Here is a 14,935-nt window from a genome sequence, read left to right on the forward strand (position 1 = left end):
CGGGAATCAGGGTCTCAGACAGGAAAGTTTAGGAATATGTTATAGTAAGCAGTAATATTTTAACTAGGTTGAAGTGGAATTGATTTGAGTGCTGGTAAACTCAACCAGTGTTAAACCCCGGCTGCATTGAACATTATTTAGCGTTATTAAAGTCTATTCATTGAGTTATTAAAGTGCACTTAGAGCAGGGGTGGGCAATTAATTTTCCCAAGGGGCCACATGAGAAACTTGGGTGGTTGCAGAGGGCCAGAACTCTGCTCTTAGCTGCACTTAACTCAGTTCTACCCAATATATTTTATTCTCTTTATAAAAAAAACAGTATATGAAACATTACAATCATACAATGAAAATGGTGAGCACACAATTATATCACTATGTAATGAACATTCACAAAATCAGTTTTGAAAAAGTGCTTTTTTTTCTTTTCCTTTTTTAGCAGTGTTTCAAAAACTACCATCACAACTTTGTACAAAAAAAAAAAAAATCATGTATTTCAAAGATTATAGACGTGACATTCGCAGTCAAAACCTGAAACGTAGAGTCCAGACATCAGTAAAGTATCAGTCTATAAACTTATTTTATTCTAAGTTTATTTTAACGTATTTTTGTGATCTACAATGTACTCCCCAGAGGCAACAATAGTTGCCTAATTGAAAGGGTTGACTATTCACAAATCGTAAAATATAGTCCTACATATTTCAATATATTCATTTTTGTGTTTCAGAGGGAAAAAAATCAATGTTACGGACGGACATTTCTCCGTTACGGACGTGACCGTTCTGAAAGCGGAATTAATCCGACCATGGAAATGCGCAGCTAAAATGCTTTAAAAACTTTAACAGAGACGTCTATAGTGGGCATTTAATAGAGCTGCCCCCTAAAGCTAATACTCATAATCCAATGTAACGCGCTTCAGATTCAGAGATGCAGAAAGCGTGTCCAGTTTTTTCGTTTATTTTTTTTCTTCATTATTTTACAAAAGCAATGTTTTGTTGTTATTATGAGTTTACTGAAATAAAATCAGTTTCGAACTGATTTTAAGTTATTTCATATTCAGGAAAAAATGCAACTCATTACGCGGGCGCCTCCCTGCATGCAGGTGCATTTCATACTCCGCACAGACAGGTTTATTAAAATAAATCTTCACCAGTCTACATCCAAGACAGATGCAGTTATAAACTAAAAATTGAAGGCTATTTGACAGACCTGCTCCAATTCGTTGATCATTATTGTTGATCAAAATTGAAGGAATGTCGTTCTTATAAAAAAACTTGTTTTAATGACTAGTTTATAGATTAAATAATTAAGATACATAACAGGTTAAGTAAAATATGCTGAATATATATCTTACAAATACTAGCATAGACTGCATTTTCACAGCGTCTGCATAGCAATGTAAATTAGGTTATTTTCAACATACAATAATACGAAATAAGACCAAAGATGTGTAATGAAGAAAAATATTTAGACAAAAATAAGAAATAATTTTTTGCGTTAGATAAAATATTCCCTAAAATCATTAGGAACATATTGTGTAATTCAGTTATTGCAGATTTCTTTAGTCAGCATTTTAATAAAATGAATTTATTGCCTTTTTTCTGGTCTTCGATTCAATAAAGACCAGTTCCGTCCTACATTTTGCGCCTCCGAATATCACTCTAGACATTACAATACTAAAGTAAATGTTACTAAGGATTTATAGAACATTATATATATTATCATTATAGACTTATTATATATTGCATCTATTATTATGTATAATTTCAGTATACATCAGGTCATGCATACATGCTCTCTAATGAGTTATTAATGTGCTAAACCTGCAGGTCCAGGGCTGGGACTCTATTAAGGAGTATCATTCACTCACTCAGTCATTCCATTAAAGATGATGAACATGTTTATTTTATGTAAAAGTAGAGCTTACACGTCATTAAGTAGGCCATGGCTTGTTTGGATACATAATAACGATGCAGAAATTCAATACTTGTTGCAGCACATACTATAGTCTGGGATTCCCCAAAGTTTCATATTGCTGAGATCATTTCCCTGTTACAGTAAGGAAGAATGGGATGCTGTCACTTTCATTTTATCGTAAATCCAGAGGATCATCAGAAACTCTCTCTTATGATGATAGACTAAATCATTAAATTGATTAAATGAATATACTCACAGTAACCATTTTGTAATGTAAAATATGATTTTAAGCTGATTGTAATAGTCTTAAATGTACTTTTCTTAAATGTGTAATTGTTTTTTTTTCTGTACACAAGGATTATTTTTAAATGGAAAAATATGTTGACAACTTTTTGAGGTACCAGGATGTGTTCCTGGGACCCTGCAAGCTGTCTTCTTCTCCCCTCCCTCTTCACATGTGACCCTATGCCTTTAAGCAGCCACACCTCTTTTTCCTGTCCCGCACAATGGGACAGGATCCTCCTAGTTGCCATGACGTTTGGGCTGTCCTATTCAGTAATGCAGGCAGACAGGCTCAGTTGGACAGCTTTAACTCTTATTGCAGGTTGAGAAGCATTGGGAAACTAGAAAGGACCTCGTAGGGAGCCCTGATGCACCTCATATTTTTAGAAGGAAATTAAGGGGTGCTGAGTTACAAATAGTGATTTATTATTTTTTTATTTTTTTTCAAGAACTCTCTTAACACCCATCCAGGAGTTGCAGGGTCTACTGTACTTGTATATCTATTGGTGTTTTTGTGAGCGTTTGAAGAGAGGAGGTTTTGAATGATCGTAGCAGCTGGCTCTAGCATGGGTCAGGCTCTGTGAACCCAGCTGAGAGATTACCATGGTCTACCTCTCATTTGACATGCCACTCGCTTCCATGGTGAGTAGATCAGATGCTATAGGAACCCTGTTCCACTTCATAAATTTGTTGGTCATTCAGTCTGTCTGCAGAGAATGAGAGTTGCTCATTACAGCTGATCGGAAAGTGGGTGTCATTCCATGAGTTTGAAGAAATTGCTGTTTTTTTTTTTGTTTTTTTAGCTTTTGGAGAAATTATTTGCTTTACTGGTGCTCTGTAAAGTTTATAAAGAATGTTGTTTGTAAGTGGAATTAAGTGGTGGAAGAAAGTTAAATATTGATTTACTGAGCCATGTAAATTATAGATGTGTAGCTTTCAACCGAAGGATTCCTTTTGATGCCATTTGTGTTACTCATTGATGTTTATACAGTACTTTCTTTGTTGGTTGTGCATAATATAATAAAAACCCATGATACCGTCATAAAAATGGACAGTACGCCTAAATGTGTTTTTTGTTTTATGGCAGTAACTTCTAATGTTGTGCCAGTAGTCCATTTCTGTCTTGAATTTTCATCCCTAGTGCTGGTAGTGTGGTTATAACCAGCAGTCAGACGTCCGCTGTCCATCTTCCTCAAAGTGGGGACATTTCCTGACATCTGTGTCCTCATCCTTTCACCCCAGATTCCGCAAAAATCCCCTCATCAAAGATCATCATCTGCCTGTCTCTCTGCCTCTGTTCTAAATTTAGCAAGGGGGGCATAGCGGCCAATCCGCCATTCTTTTTTGTTCTATTGCAGGGATGTTCATTATTTGCCCTGCCAACAGAGAAAAGATTTTAAAGCAATTTGAAATAGAAAGTTAAATATTTCTATTTCATATAAACAGTGATCTTTTGACTTTGTTCATCATCAAAGAATCCTGGAAAAAAAAAAAAATCACAAATATTAAACAGCACAACTTTTTTCAACATCAATAATGATTATTCCTTGTAGTCAATCAGCATATCCGAATTATTGCTGAAGGATCATGTGACACTGACGACTGGAGTAATAATGCTGAAAATGTAGCTTTGCATCACAGAAATAAATGATATTTTAAAATATATTAAAATAAGTATTTATTTTAAATAAAAATACTTTTTCACAATATTCCTGTTTTACTGTATTTTTGACCCAATAAATGCAGCACTTGTACGCATGGGATTTCTTTCAAAAACATTTTGAAAAGTCTTTGTATATAGTGAAATGTGCTTGATTTAGAAGTGCATTTAATTGTAACACCTGCACAAGTCTCTGAAGTGTTCAAATCAAATACTTCTGTTATTGTGGCAGGTATCAGTTTCACTCGTGTTTGTTTAGGGAATTCCATTGTTTTGTCTTCAGACCTTTCCTGTTTTCTGTGCATTCCCCAAAAATGTCGTAGCCGTCTGTGGAATTTGCAGGAGTTGTTTGTGGGTAACGGCACTCAGGGCAGTGGAATTCCCTGCACCCTGGCGAAGGGTCAACAAGCCCAACTGGCTGCCGCTCAGCGAAATTACTACTTCCTTAGATACTAAACAGCTGTTTGTTTGTTCAACTCGCTGCAGCTCGTAAGAGGGAGTGTGTCGAAGTAAAAAGATGTTGCAATGCTCTCTAGCAGAACAATTGTTTATGAAACAATAGCAGTCTTGATCTTTCTGAGCAGGGTTACTGACCTCCTTGACTTTGGTATGATGTAAAGGGAAAATTGTAACGTTCAGCAGGATCTTATTGTTTGGAAAAATCGGTATGAATCATAATCCATTACCGTTTCCGTTAATATCTCTTTGCGGACGCCCTAATTTCTCCATGTGTCAAGCTAGGGTTGGGCGATATGTCATTTTAAATGATAATGGTAATATTCATAAATCATTTGTGAAGAAGTCTGATTTAAGAGCAAAGCAAAAACTCACTACAGTCAACAAATTCTAGTTTATTATTTTTGCAATTCAATAATTTTTCGTAGTGTTATTTATTGTGGTTTTATTTTTCTTAGTTATTTTCCATTGCAATTTACAGTTATCTGTCTGTCAGATAGATAAGGTAGGTCAGGTTTTAACTTTAAAAAAATATTGTGATTACAAATGTGTGCCAACCCTTATTTCCTGTTTATTTTATTGTAGTTGTGGTTTGTAAACTTTAGAAGAATGCTGGTACATTTACTTTATTTTCTTCCACCCCACCTGTCTCTCTCAATCTTTTTCTAAATCTCTTGTTTACCTCTCTCACACCCCCTCATTCTGTAGGGTGGTGTTACTGATATCGGTCTCTCTCCTATCTCTCGGTCTGTTGTCCTTGACATACTGGCTGATATCCTTCTCACAAACCTCTATCTTTCTGCTTTTGTAAACATTTTGTCATTCCCACCTAGGTCTTACAATCTTCCATCTCTTGCTCCTCGCAGGGTCAGGCCCGTCGGCGGAAGAACATGACAGAGTTTCTTGGCGATGCCAACATCCCGTCCCCAGACACTCTGACCATGCTAGGCGGGTCAATACCAAGCGTGCCTCCAGGAGGTTCGCTGCCCGGTGTGGCCGCTGGACCGGACAACTGGAAGAACCGTGCCACCAGTCGGATCAGCGTGTTCTTCGGCGCTGGATCTGGAAAGGTAAACCTTATCTCACTCATCTTGAAAACCTCAGGAAAGTAGGACGTGATGGTGCAGCTTTCCATGGTGTGAGTTCCAGTAAAAAGTTCTCATGTAAAGATGAGTCAAAGAAACCGAAACTTTAACTAGAGGCTGATGAAATATGTTTATAGTAGGTTGCGCCATAATCTAGTTTCAAATAAACTTGGAATCGTATGTTAGGGTTAATGAAAATGTACTCACCCGCCATCCAAGATGTAGATGAGTTTGTTTCTTCATCAGAACAGATTTGGAGAAATTTAGCATTACATCATTTGCACACCATTGGATCTTCTGCAGTGAATGGGTGCCGTCGGAATGAGTTCAAAAAGCTGATAAAAACATCACAATAATCCACAAGTAATTCACACAACCCTGGTCAATCAGTTAATGTCTTAACGCTGCGTGCTTGTAACAAACAAATCCATCAAGATGTTTTTAACTTCAAATTGTGGCTTTCAACTAAAATACAAGTCCTCTGTCCATAGTACTGCTTTCTCCAGTGAAAAGTGTTTTTGTCTCAATCAGGAGAGAAATATGCACAGATCAAGCATCATTTATAACCAAAAGTAGCTCTAAACAAATATGTTGGTGGATTTCATTGTGAGAGGATAACGGAAGGTGTGGGATTTTGTACTGGAGTAAGTGTTACTATGAATTACTGACACACATTTTGAGCAATTGTAATTCCTCAAGTAGATGACTAAAACAATACAACAAACAAAATCTCCATGAGCCTCAAAAAAAAAAAACTCCCCCTCGCCTGCATTTATACCAGATGCATGACTAATAGAGACGGTAGCTGTCACTCACCTGTCATTTCACACTTCCATCCCTTTCACAGTCAGCCATGAAACCCCCAAACAAGACAAACAGGGGGTGTTCTTGTGTCCCACTGGGACTCTTTTTCACAAAAGAAGGGTTAACCAGGGCCAAACCACCATCTCAAGCGGCCACTACAGGCAGCCTATAGTCCATCTGTGTCTGGCCTCTGTTGTTTGGAAGCAGTCAATGCTAAATACTCGTTGTCATAAGTACACCGGCCATCCCATTACAGGACAATAGCCCCAGTGGCACACGGGGCATCAGAGAGCAGCACTGACATGAATGGATGGGCTTTAATTGTGAGGTTAAAGAGAAGGTGGTGTTTGTAAGGTGTCATAAACCCTGTCGGGGGTGTTTTGTTGGAACAGACAGGCAGCGCCTCAGTTGTCTGCCGGTTTTTGGTGGTCTGCTGATGTGAATTGTGCTGCGAGTTTGCTAAATTGCAAACTTTGTTAATGTTTGGAACTCTTTATAGTTGTTATACTGTAAAAGGGTTCTGTGATCAACAACAAAAACTATATTCAAAAGAACAACGTTTATTTGAAATATGGGTAACATTGTCTGTACTGCTACTTTTGATCGATTTAATGTATTCTTGCAGAATATAAATGTTAATTTACATTTACAAATTACATTTCTCATTTACGAAATTATATTATATATCACAATGTAAAATTATATGTAAAGTTCATGTTAATAAAGTATAATTTATTTTTAAATGGAAAGGGGTAATGTTTTAAAGATGGACTTTATATTGTTATTTTATTATATTTCTTTAATTTATTTTCTTTTAAAGTCAATGTGGATCCTAGAGGATCTAAATGATTTGCTTTATGTCTGTGTGTTAGGAGGTGGACCGCGTGGAGCTGCTTCATACTAAGCTGCAGGCGTACACACAGTTCGGTCTGCCCAAGGTTCCTCCTCAGCTCGCCTTCCACCAGGATTCCTGGGAGGAGGAAGAGGAGGAGCCGAACCTTACGCTCGAGGACAGCTGGAGGCAACTGCTGGAGGACCCCGAGGTACCAACACACTGACTGATCTTCTATCATGGGACCATTTCCATCTATTGATTATTAGAGCAAACACATGTACACATGAACAATTACCCTCAGGTGGCCCATTAACCAATTGCATTTTGCATCCCAGAATCACTGATGAAGGATATTTATCTGAGTATTTTCTGCTTGTTTTCAGAGTCTAAGTCGACGTCAGTTTCAACAGCAAGAGGCGATATGGGAACTGATCCAAACCGAGGCTACATACATCAAGAAACTCAGGGTCATCACTGATGTAAGTTGCTTCAGCCATTTCAATTTCTGTTTGTCAGTACATTTTTCTGTTTCAGAAGATTCAAAGACATATTAAATGGAAGTTGCTGTTTGTAAATAATCGTCCACAATGAAACTGGATGCTGATTGTGTTGTTTGTGCAGCTGTTCCTGAGTGGCTTGCTGAATCTTCAGGACAACGGTCTCCTGCTCGAGGTGGAGCCCGCACGGCTCTTCAGCAACATCTACGACATTGTACGTCTGCACTCAACTATGTGGGTTCAAGTCATGTTTCCGGTGCTGGAGAAAGCGCGAAGCACACGGAGCTTGATCGACCCCGCGGACCTGGAGCAGGGGTTCAGTACGGTGAGTCTCACATGAGTAAATCAGCAGACTTCACATGCTCTTCCTCTGTATTTTTGTCTTGTCGTTCATTACAAATATCTAAACACATTAAATCAAGATACAATAAGATACTGAGTCTATCTTTCTGAAAAAAAGTATTAAGTGACTGCTTAAAGGAAACTTGCATTAAGGGAAAACAAGTTTATTTTTCTTAACCCATTGGCAGATGTTTATAGTTTAATTTTAAGCATAAAGTCACTTAATTTGGATATATTTTTCAGAAAACAAGACTGGTTATGTAATTTTCCTGAACAATATATCAAAATTAAGTGACTTCCAATAAACATCTGCCAATGGGGTAAGAAAAATTAACTTGTTTTCCTTTATTGTAAGTTTACTTTTTTGGCTTCTCAATTGTAATTTAATTTAAGAATGTTTAGATACTTGTAAAAACAAGACAACATTATATATATATATATATATATATATATATATATATATATATATATATATATATATATATATATATATATATATGTATGTGTGTATATATATATATATATATATATATATATATATATGTGTGTATATATATATATATATATGTATATGTATGTGTATATGTGTGTGTGTATATATGTATGTGCATATATATTATATGTATATATAAATACACACACATGCATATTTATGTATATATAAATACACAAACATATATTTTGAAAACATTTACATGAATTTACATGTCTATATTTATATTCATATAATTTATATCATAAATATATTTAAACAACCTATTTTTCTGAAATATATGCATGTGTGTGTTTTATATATATATATATATATATATATATATATATATATATATATACACACAGTACACGCACATATATTATGTAAATAATTTTTTTTTTATTTTGGATGCGATTAATCGTTTTACAGCACTAAGATTATATTATATATACACACTGTATGTGTATGTATACATGTATGTGTATATATATGTGTGTGTGTGTGTGTGTGTCCAAATTTTTTCAAACACTTTGGATAGACAGACATAGTTTAGATAAATAAGTGGAATAGATACAGGCATTCGAGAGGTTAAAAGCGTTTTGTTTGCATGGATAGTTTGCATCCAGGTTCCAGCCGTATATGCGGTACTGTATGGAGGAGGAGAGCTGTATGGAATACATTCGTTCGCTGCTGAGAGACAACGAACTCTTCAAGATCTACATCACGGTGAGGAGCTTGCTACTAAACAGATAATATAGTAAACAAGTAGTAAAACTGAACAAAACAGCTAATTAAATTGTAAAATAAAGCATATAAAAAGTGAAAATGAACTTTTCTCCCTTTTGACTTAAATTTAGTTTGTAATCATTGAATCTTTTTATCGTAACAGTGGGCAGAAACGAATAAACAGTGTAACCGTCTGAAGCTAGCGGACATGCTAGCCAAACCGCACCAGAGACTAACCAAGTACCCTCTGCTCCTGAAGACCATCCTGAAGAAAACTGACGACCAAACCTCCAAAGATGCACTTAACAAAATGGTTAGACACTTCGCAGGCTATAACTCGCAGAGGTCCAGTTATAATTTTTCAGTGTGTTCATCAAATGTGCTAAATGTTTGTTTGTTTATATGTTTACAGGTGGCGTGTGTGGAGAGCTTCATTAACAGTGTAGACTCTCAGATGCGTCAAAAACAGGAGCAGCAGAAACTGGCCGCCATTTCGGCTCGAGTGGAGTCGTACGAGGCTGTGGAGGGAGCTAGTGAGGAGGTGGAGAGGGTAAGAACTGTGTACAGTACAAATAATCCATTATCTAGCCTCCGAAATAAAAAAAAAGACATATCACTGCCGTACAGTATTATGGACTTCATAGAAATGCATTGTTTCATGATAATTTCTTGTAGAAAATTTGCTTTGGGTTTAAGCAGGCTATGAATTATGTGGCAGGCAGTTCATTTATGTGTTGTTTAACTCTTCAGTCTTTCCTCATTTCTTCTTGATGCATGTCTACAGGCTCTAAAGGAGTTCAACCGAATTGACCTGACAGCACCGATGATTGACACTTCACCAGAAGCGATCAGGCAACTGCACCTGGAGGGGGCGCTCCGCATGAAAGAGGGCAAAGACAGCAGGGTTAGTTCAGATTTCAAATGCATTTGGAAACATTAGCAATGTAGTTGTTTTAAAATCATTAATGGTAGCCACTGTCCTTAAAAGGATAGTCCACCCCAAAATGAAATTCCAAACCTGTGAGACTGGCTTTCTTCAGTGGGAGGCAAAAGAAGATGTTTTGAAGAATGTTGGTAGCTAAACCATCTCTGTTCCCATTGACTTCCATTGTATGGAGAAAAAATGCATTGTAAGTCAATGGCAGTGGTTATCAACATTCTTCAAAATATCTTTCGTGTTCAGCAGAAGAAACAAGTGAATACAGGTTTTAAATGATGTGAGGGTGAGTAAATGACAGGAAATATCCCTTTATGATTCCTTAAAGCTTTAGTGCTGCTTGTGAGTATTGTAGTTTGTCATGTTTTACATGTATCTGTTTTTTCTTGTGTAGATGGATGTTTACTGCTTCCTTTTCACTGATCTGCTGCTGATCACTAAACCAGTGAAGCGTTTAGAGAAGGTGAAAGTGATCCGACAGCCTCTCCTCCTGCATAATGTGGTGTGCAGAGAACTCAAAGACACAGGTGAGGGGGAAACATTTAACCATGTTATACATTTAATATGACAAAGGTGGTGAACCAAAGTGTGTATGATTGTGTTGTGAAATAATAATAGTTCTGATTTTCTTTACTTTCCCTGTCTTAGGCTCGTTTGTCCTCATCTACCTCAATGAGTTCAAGAGCGCCGTGGCTGCCTACTCTTTCCAGGCCAACAGCACCACCCAGGGGAAAAGTTGGACTGATGCAGTTTGCAATGTCCAGGTAAAATCTTACCAGTCCATTATTACCAGTAATGATCTTTGTTTGACATTTCAGATACTATAAATCATTTGAAATGTTCTCTCAGTAGAGAAAGTGTGCTGATTTAGCTAACTTGTAAATGAATTTTAGAATCAACTGCAGCGGTTGCGGTCAGAGGAAGCTCGCAGACAGAAGGCTTGTCTGAAGAAAAGACTTCAGGAAGCTCAGGGGGAAGATGAGGACAGCTGTAACTCCACAGCTAGTTCACCTCAATTTAGACACAAAGAGCAGAGCAACAGGTATTTTATTAATATTTTAAATGCAATTCATTTTTATTATTTTAATTTATATAAGATAACTTGCATATTTTATGGTCTAATTTAATTGTCATATTTTATGGTCTTTTATATTATATGATATTACAGATTTGAAAATAATTCTGTAAACTTGCTTTGGAACAACCTAATTAAAAAAAAAGGTTAATATCACTTAGTTGACTAAATGTATATTATATTATATATTATACTATGATAACTACCTTTTTTATTTTTTCTAATTAATGCATTTTTTATTTAAATTTTATTTTAACGTAAAATTGACTTAAAAATCAGTTGACCTGCTGGGCATTTTGTTTTATGATAAACTCACATTATTGTTTCTCTGTCTTAGCCAATCAGATGGCTCCACAGAAACCCTGCCAGTGATGGATATGGATGAGTCTGGATCGTCTTTGGATCCTTCTACTCTTCAGTCTGACCTAGGTGGGCATTCGGACCAGGATGCCAGTCTGTCCCAACACCCTGACTCTGACGTCCCACAGCGGGACTTTGAGCCCCATCCGGACAGTCAGGAGGGCTCATACCTGGACCCACAGTGCCGTTCCATGTCCATGGACAGCGCTTATGGGACCCTCTCACCGGAGTCCATGGTGGAAACCCAGAGTCGAGTGGCCCCGGTAGAGGAAGGTGACTCCGAGGACGACAAGGAGACGACGGGTGATGAGGCAGAAGATGAAGAGCAAGAAAATGCAGAAGAGGAAGACGACGAGGAAGACAAAAGTTCATTCGGATCTCAGAACTCGGTGTCACTTTCTCTAAAGCCCAGGCGCCGGCCGCCCGTCCAGTGTCGCCTGCCGTTTTTAGAGAGACTCGCCGTCAAATCCTGTTCCGAGGACAACCTGCTGTCCACAGTTCACCATGATAACAGTAATCATGGTGTGGCCAGGGCAGCCACGGAGCGCACAGGAAGTCGGCACACATGGGAACAGAGGGTTAAATGTTTAGAAACGCCACTCAGCAGGAGCCTGTCGGAGCTCAACCTTGCTGAATCAGACGAGAGTCTCCCGACGGATGCAGAGATGGATGAAAGCCACAGTCTCACATGCAGCTTGCCCACAGGCATGCTTTTGGACACATTGAGGCGAGCCAAAATTGCACATGAGGCTGGTAGCAACCAGATTCCTAGCAGTGCGTCAGATGGGGAGCTCTCGCCCCCTAGTGACTTGGAGGTAATGGGCCACTGTAAGAGACCCCAGCAGCACAAAAAACTCACACTGGCCCAACTCTACAGGATACGCACCACACTGGTGCTCAACTCAACGCTCACAGCCTCGTAAGTGTCATGTTTGTGATTGCATGTGTATTTGGAAAAAATTTGTAAATTGTTATTTTCCATCTTGTGCTTTTACAGAAATTTATCAGAAATTAAAAATCATATGCAGAACATTTTATTTCTTAAGCTATTTGTGATGTTTTGGTTGTTGTTTTTTATTGTGTGCAGTAACTAAGATATATGGAGAAAAAAGGAATAATTATAAAACAATTTAATATAGATTTCTTGTTGTTTTAAAATATTTTTTTAAGTTAAGGAAATTACATTTTTATTTTCATTGAATTAAATAAAAATTAAATTTTTATTTTATTATAACACTGGCAATTAGTCAGGGCTACACGAATTGAGCAAATATTCCATTTGTTCAATTTATGTTGCTCTTTTTACAATACAGTTTGTTCCAAAGCAGTATTACTGATAAAAGAAAAATTTAAACATTTTAAGTTATTTTTATAATATAATGTAATATAACAATTTTATAATCTATTTTTCTTTATTTTTAATTAAATTATAATGAATTTTATTTAAATGGTTATTTTCTTTTTTATTATTTAATAAAATACAATTTTACATTTTTGTCTTATATAATTGGCAATCAATCACCCTTTTTATATATATATATATGTGTATATATATATATATATATATATATATATATATATATATATATATATATATATATATATATGTGTGTGTGTGTATATATATATATATATATATATGTATGTATATGTGTGTGTGTGTATATATATATGTATGTATGTGTATATATATGTATGTATATATGTATAAATTGAAATGTTATAATATATTGAAATTGTGTTATTATATTAAAAAATTACACCATATAAGATGGTAGTTATTAATCTTATATAGTAAATATATATAGTAAAAAAAAAAAAATAGTTATGAAAAATGCAGTAGATAGATAAATTGATATTTTGGTGCCAGGATACTTTTATTTATTTGTTTTTATAACTTAATTACTTTATATAAGAGGCTTTGGAAATAATTACCTATTTGATTTCATTGTAATAATTTATTATAGGGCTGCAAAATGATTAATCAAAATTAATCACATTCAAAATAAGTTTGTTTACGTATACGTACTGTATATGATTGTATAAATACACACATGTATATATTTTTTAAATATGCGTATATATATATATATATATATATATATATATATATATATATATATACTTATAATTTATATAGAAATATTTTATATAGAAATCAAAAATGTTTTCATTAATATATACATGTATGTGTGTGTGTTTATATATACATAATTATACACAGTACATAAACATAAACCTTTATTTTGAATGCAGTTTTGCAGCTCTTAATTTATTTAAAAAATCTCTAGCCTCTTTTCCAACATTCCTCCTCCTGCCCTCAGATGGAATTTTATCTTTGGATTGACATTGAAACATTTGAAAAAGTTTTCTGACTCTTATCCTCTTTCTCTTCAGAGAAGTGTAGCATCTTCCTGGCCCAGACGTTTTGGGGACAGCGTTGAGAGACTGAATTCTGCGGGACACAAATGCACTCTACCCAGTGAGCTCTCCGGCTGCCCTCTCGCTCAACTCTCCCGGTCAGATGGATTCCTCCGTGTGTAGCTTTCCTGTCGTTTCTCTGCGGGAGGGATGTCCACAGACTCAATAATTCCTTGCACTTTGTAAAACACAACTATCTTCTTAAGAGGTCAAAGCGTTGGGTGAGAGAGCGCCATTATCAGAACGATAACCCAATATACAAACTGATCAAAGAAAAAGTGTGACCGAAACCCTTACCGTGGGACGTCTGGGGTTTCAGCGGGTCACATGACGTGGAGAAGTGGAAATGAGAATATGAGAATAAAACGCCACATCTTGGATTCGATAATCACCCTGTTTGCTTTCTAAGTGTGTTTCTGCTCTAACAAAGAGGACGAAAGTGATTAATGTTGACTGCACTGTGTGTGTGTGTGTGTGTGTGTGTGTGTGTGTGCGTGCAAATTCATGACTTGAGTGAGTTAAAAATCTCGACCTAAACCAAATCACTGTTTGACTTCAGATAACTTGAGTAGCCACTATGGCGCATTACTTTAGGACCAGTGTTATGTTCATATGACAGGAATATTTCTGTCATGCAACTGCTTATACTATTAAATCTTTGGGTTGACGCGGCTTATACAAGTTATACATGAGCACATCGAACCCCTTACTGTATAGTGTGTTGTGTGAGATTCATAAATGCATAAATAATATCTGAAATGCTTCAGCAGATGTGGTATTAAAGGCAAACGGACTGAAAAAAAAAAAAAAATCTGTATTTTGGTTTATAACATTTAAGGATTCAGGAATCGTCGCCTGACTTTAGATAAGCACTTATTAGAGGTCATCTGACACTGAATAGGGTGTTTGGTTTAAGTGGAAGCTCATGTTAGTTTTCAAACATTAACATATGTATTGATGATTTTTTTGCGATCTTATGATTTTGCCGATACTGCTGTTACCCGAAAGGTTGAACTGAAACTGCCTGGTGCTTTACTAAACCAAGTCCTTCTGAGCTCACTTTTTG

At 36.3% G+C, this 14,935-nt stretch overlaps 1 protein-coding gene across 4 annotated transcripts in view; it reads left to right on the plus strand.

Annotated features, from left to right (window-relative positions):
• Window positions 1–14,935, plus strand: part of LOC306859174 (pleckstrin homology domain-containing family G member 5-like) — a gene marked incomplete at both ends in the record, with an annotated part of 65,229 nt that extends 50,294 nt beyond the window's left edge. For 3 of the 4 annotated variants that reach the window (XM_079400071.1, XM_079400073.1, XM_079400074.1), the window contains 13 exons: window positions 5,179–5,382; window positions 7,074–7,244; window positions 7,420–7,515; window positions 7,658–7,858; window positions 8,966–9,076; window positions 9,240–9,389; window positions 9,489–9,626; window positions 9,861–9,980; window positions 10,408–10,540; window positions 10,662–10,777; window positions 10,907–11,055; window positions 11,426–12,367; window positions 13,846–14,935. In XM_079400071.1, the coding sequence (XP_079256197.1) occupies window positions 5,179–5,382; window positions 7,074–7,244; window positions 7,420–7,515; window positions 7,658–7,858; window positions 8,966–9,076; window positions 9,240–9,389; window positions 9,489–9,626; window positions 9,861–9,980; window positions 10,408–10,540; window positions 10,662–10,777; window positions 10,907–11,055; window positions 11,426–12,367; window positions 13,846–13,855 (2,541 nt within the window). Of the gene's footprint in view, window positions 1–5,178; window positions 5,383–7,073; window positions 7,245–7,419; window positions 7,516–7,657; window positions 7,859–8,965; window positions 9,077–9,239; window positions 9,390–9,488; window positions 9,627–9,860; window positions 9,981–10,407; window positions 10,541–10,661; window positions 10,778–10,906; window positions 11,056–11,425; window positions 12,372–13,845 lie in introns of those variants that run through there. The other variant, XM_079400072.1, reaches the window with a different exon arrangement.

The sequence above is a fragment of the Barbus barbus genome (assembly GCF_936440315.1).
Source record: "Barbus barbus genome assembly, chromosome: 40".
In the NCBI taxonomy this organism is placed as follows: Eukaryota; Metazoa; Chordata; class Actinopteri; order Cypriniformes; family Cyprinidae; genus Barbus; species Barbus barbus.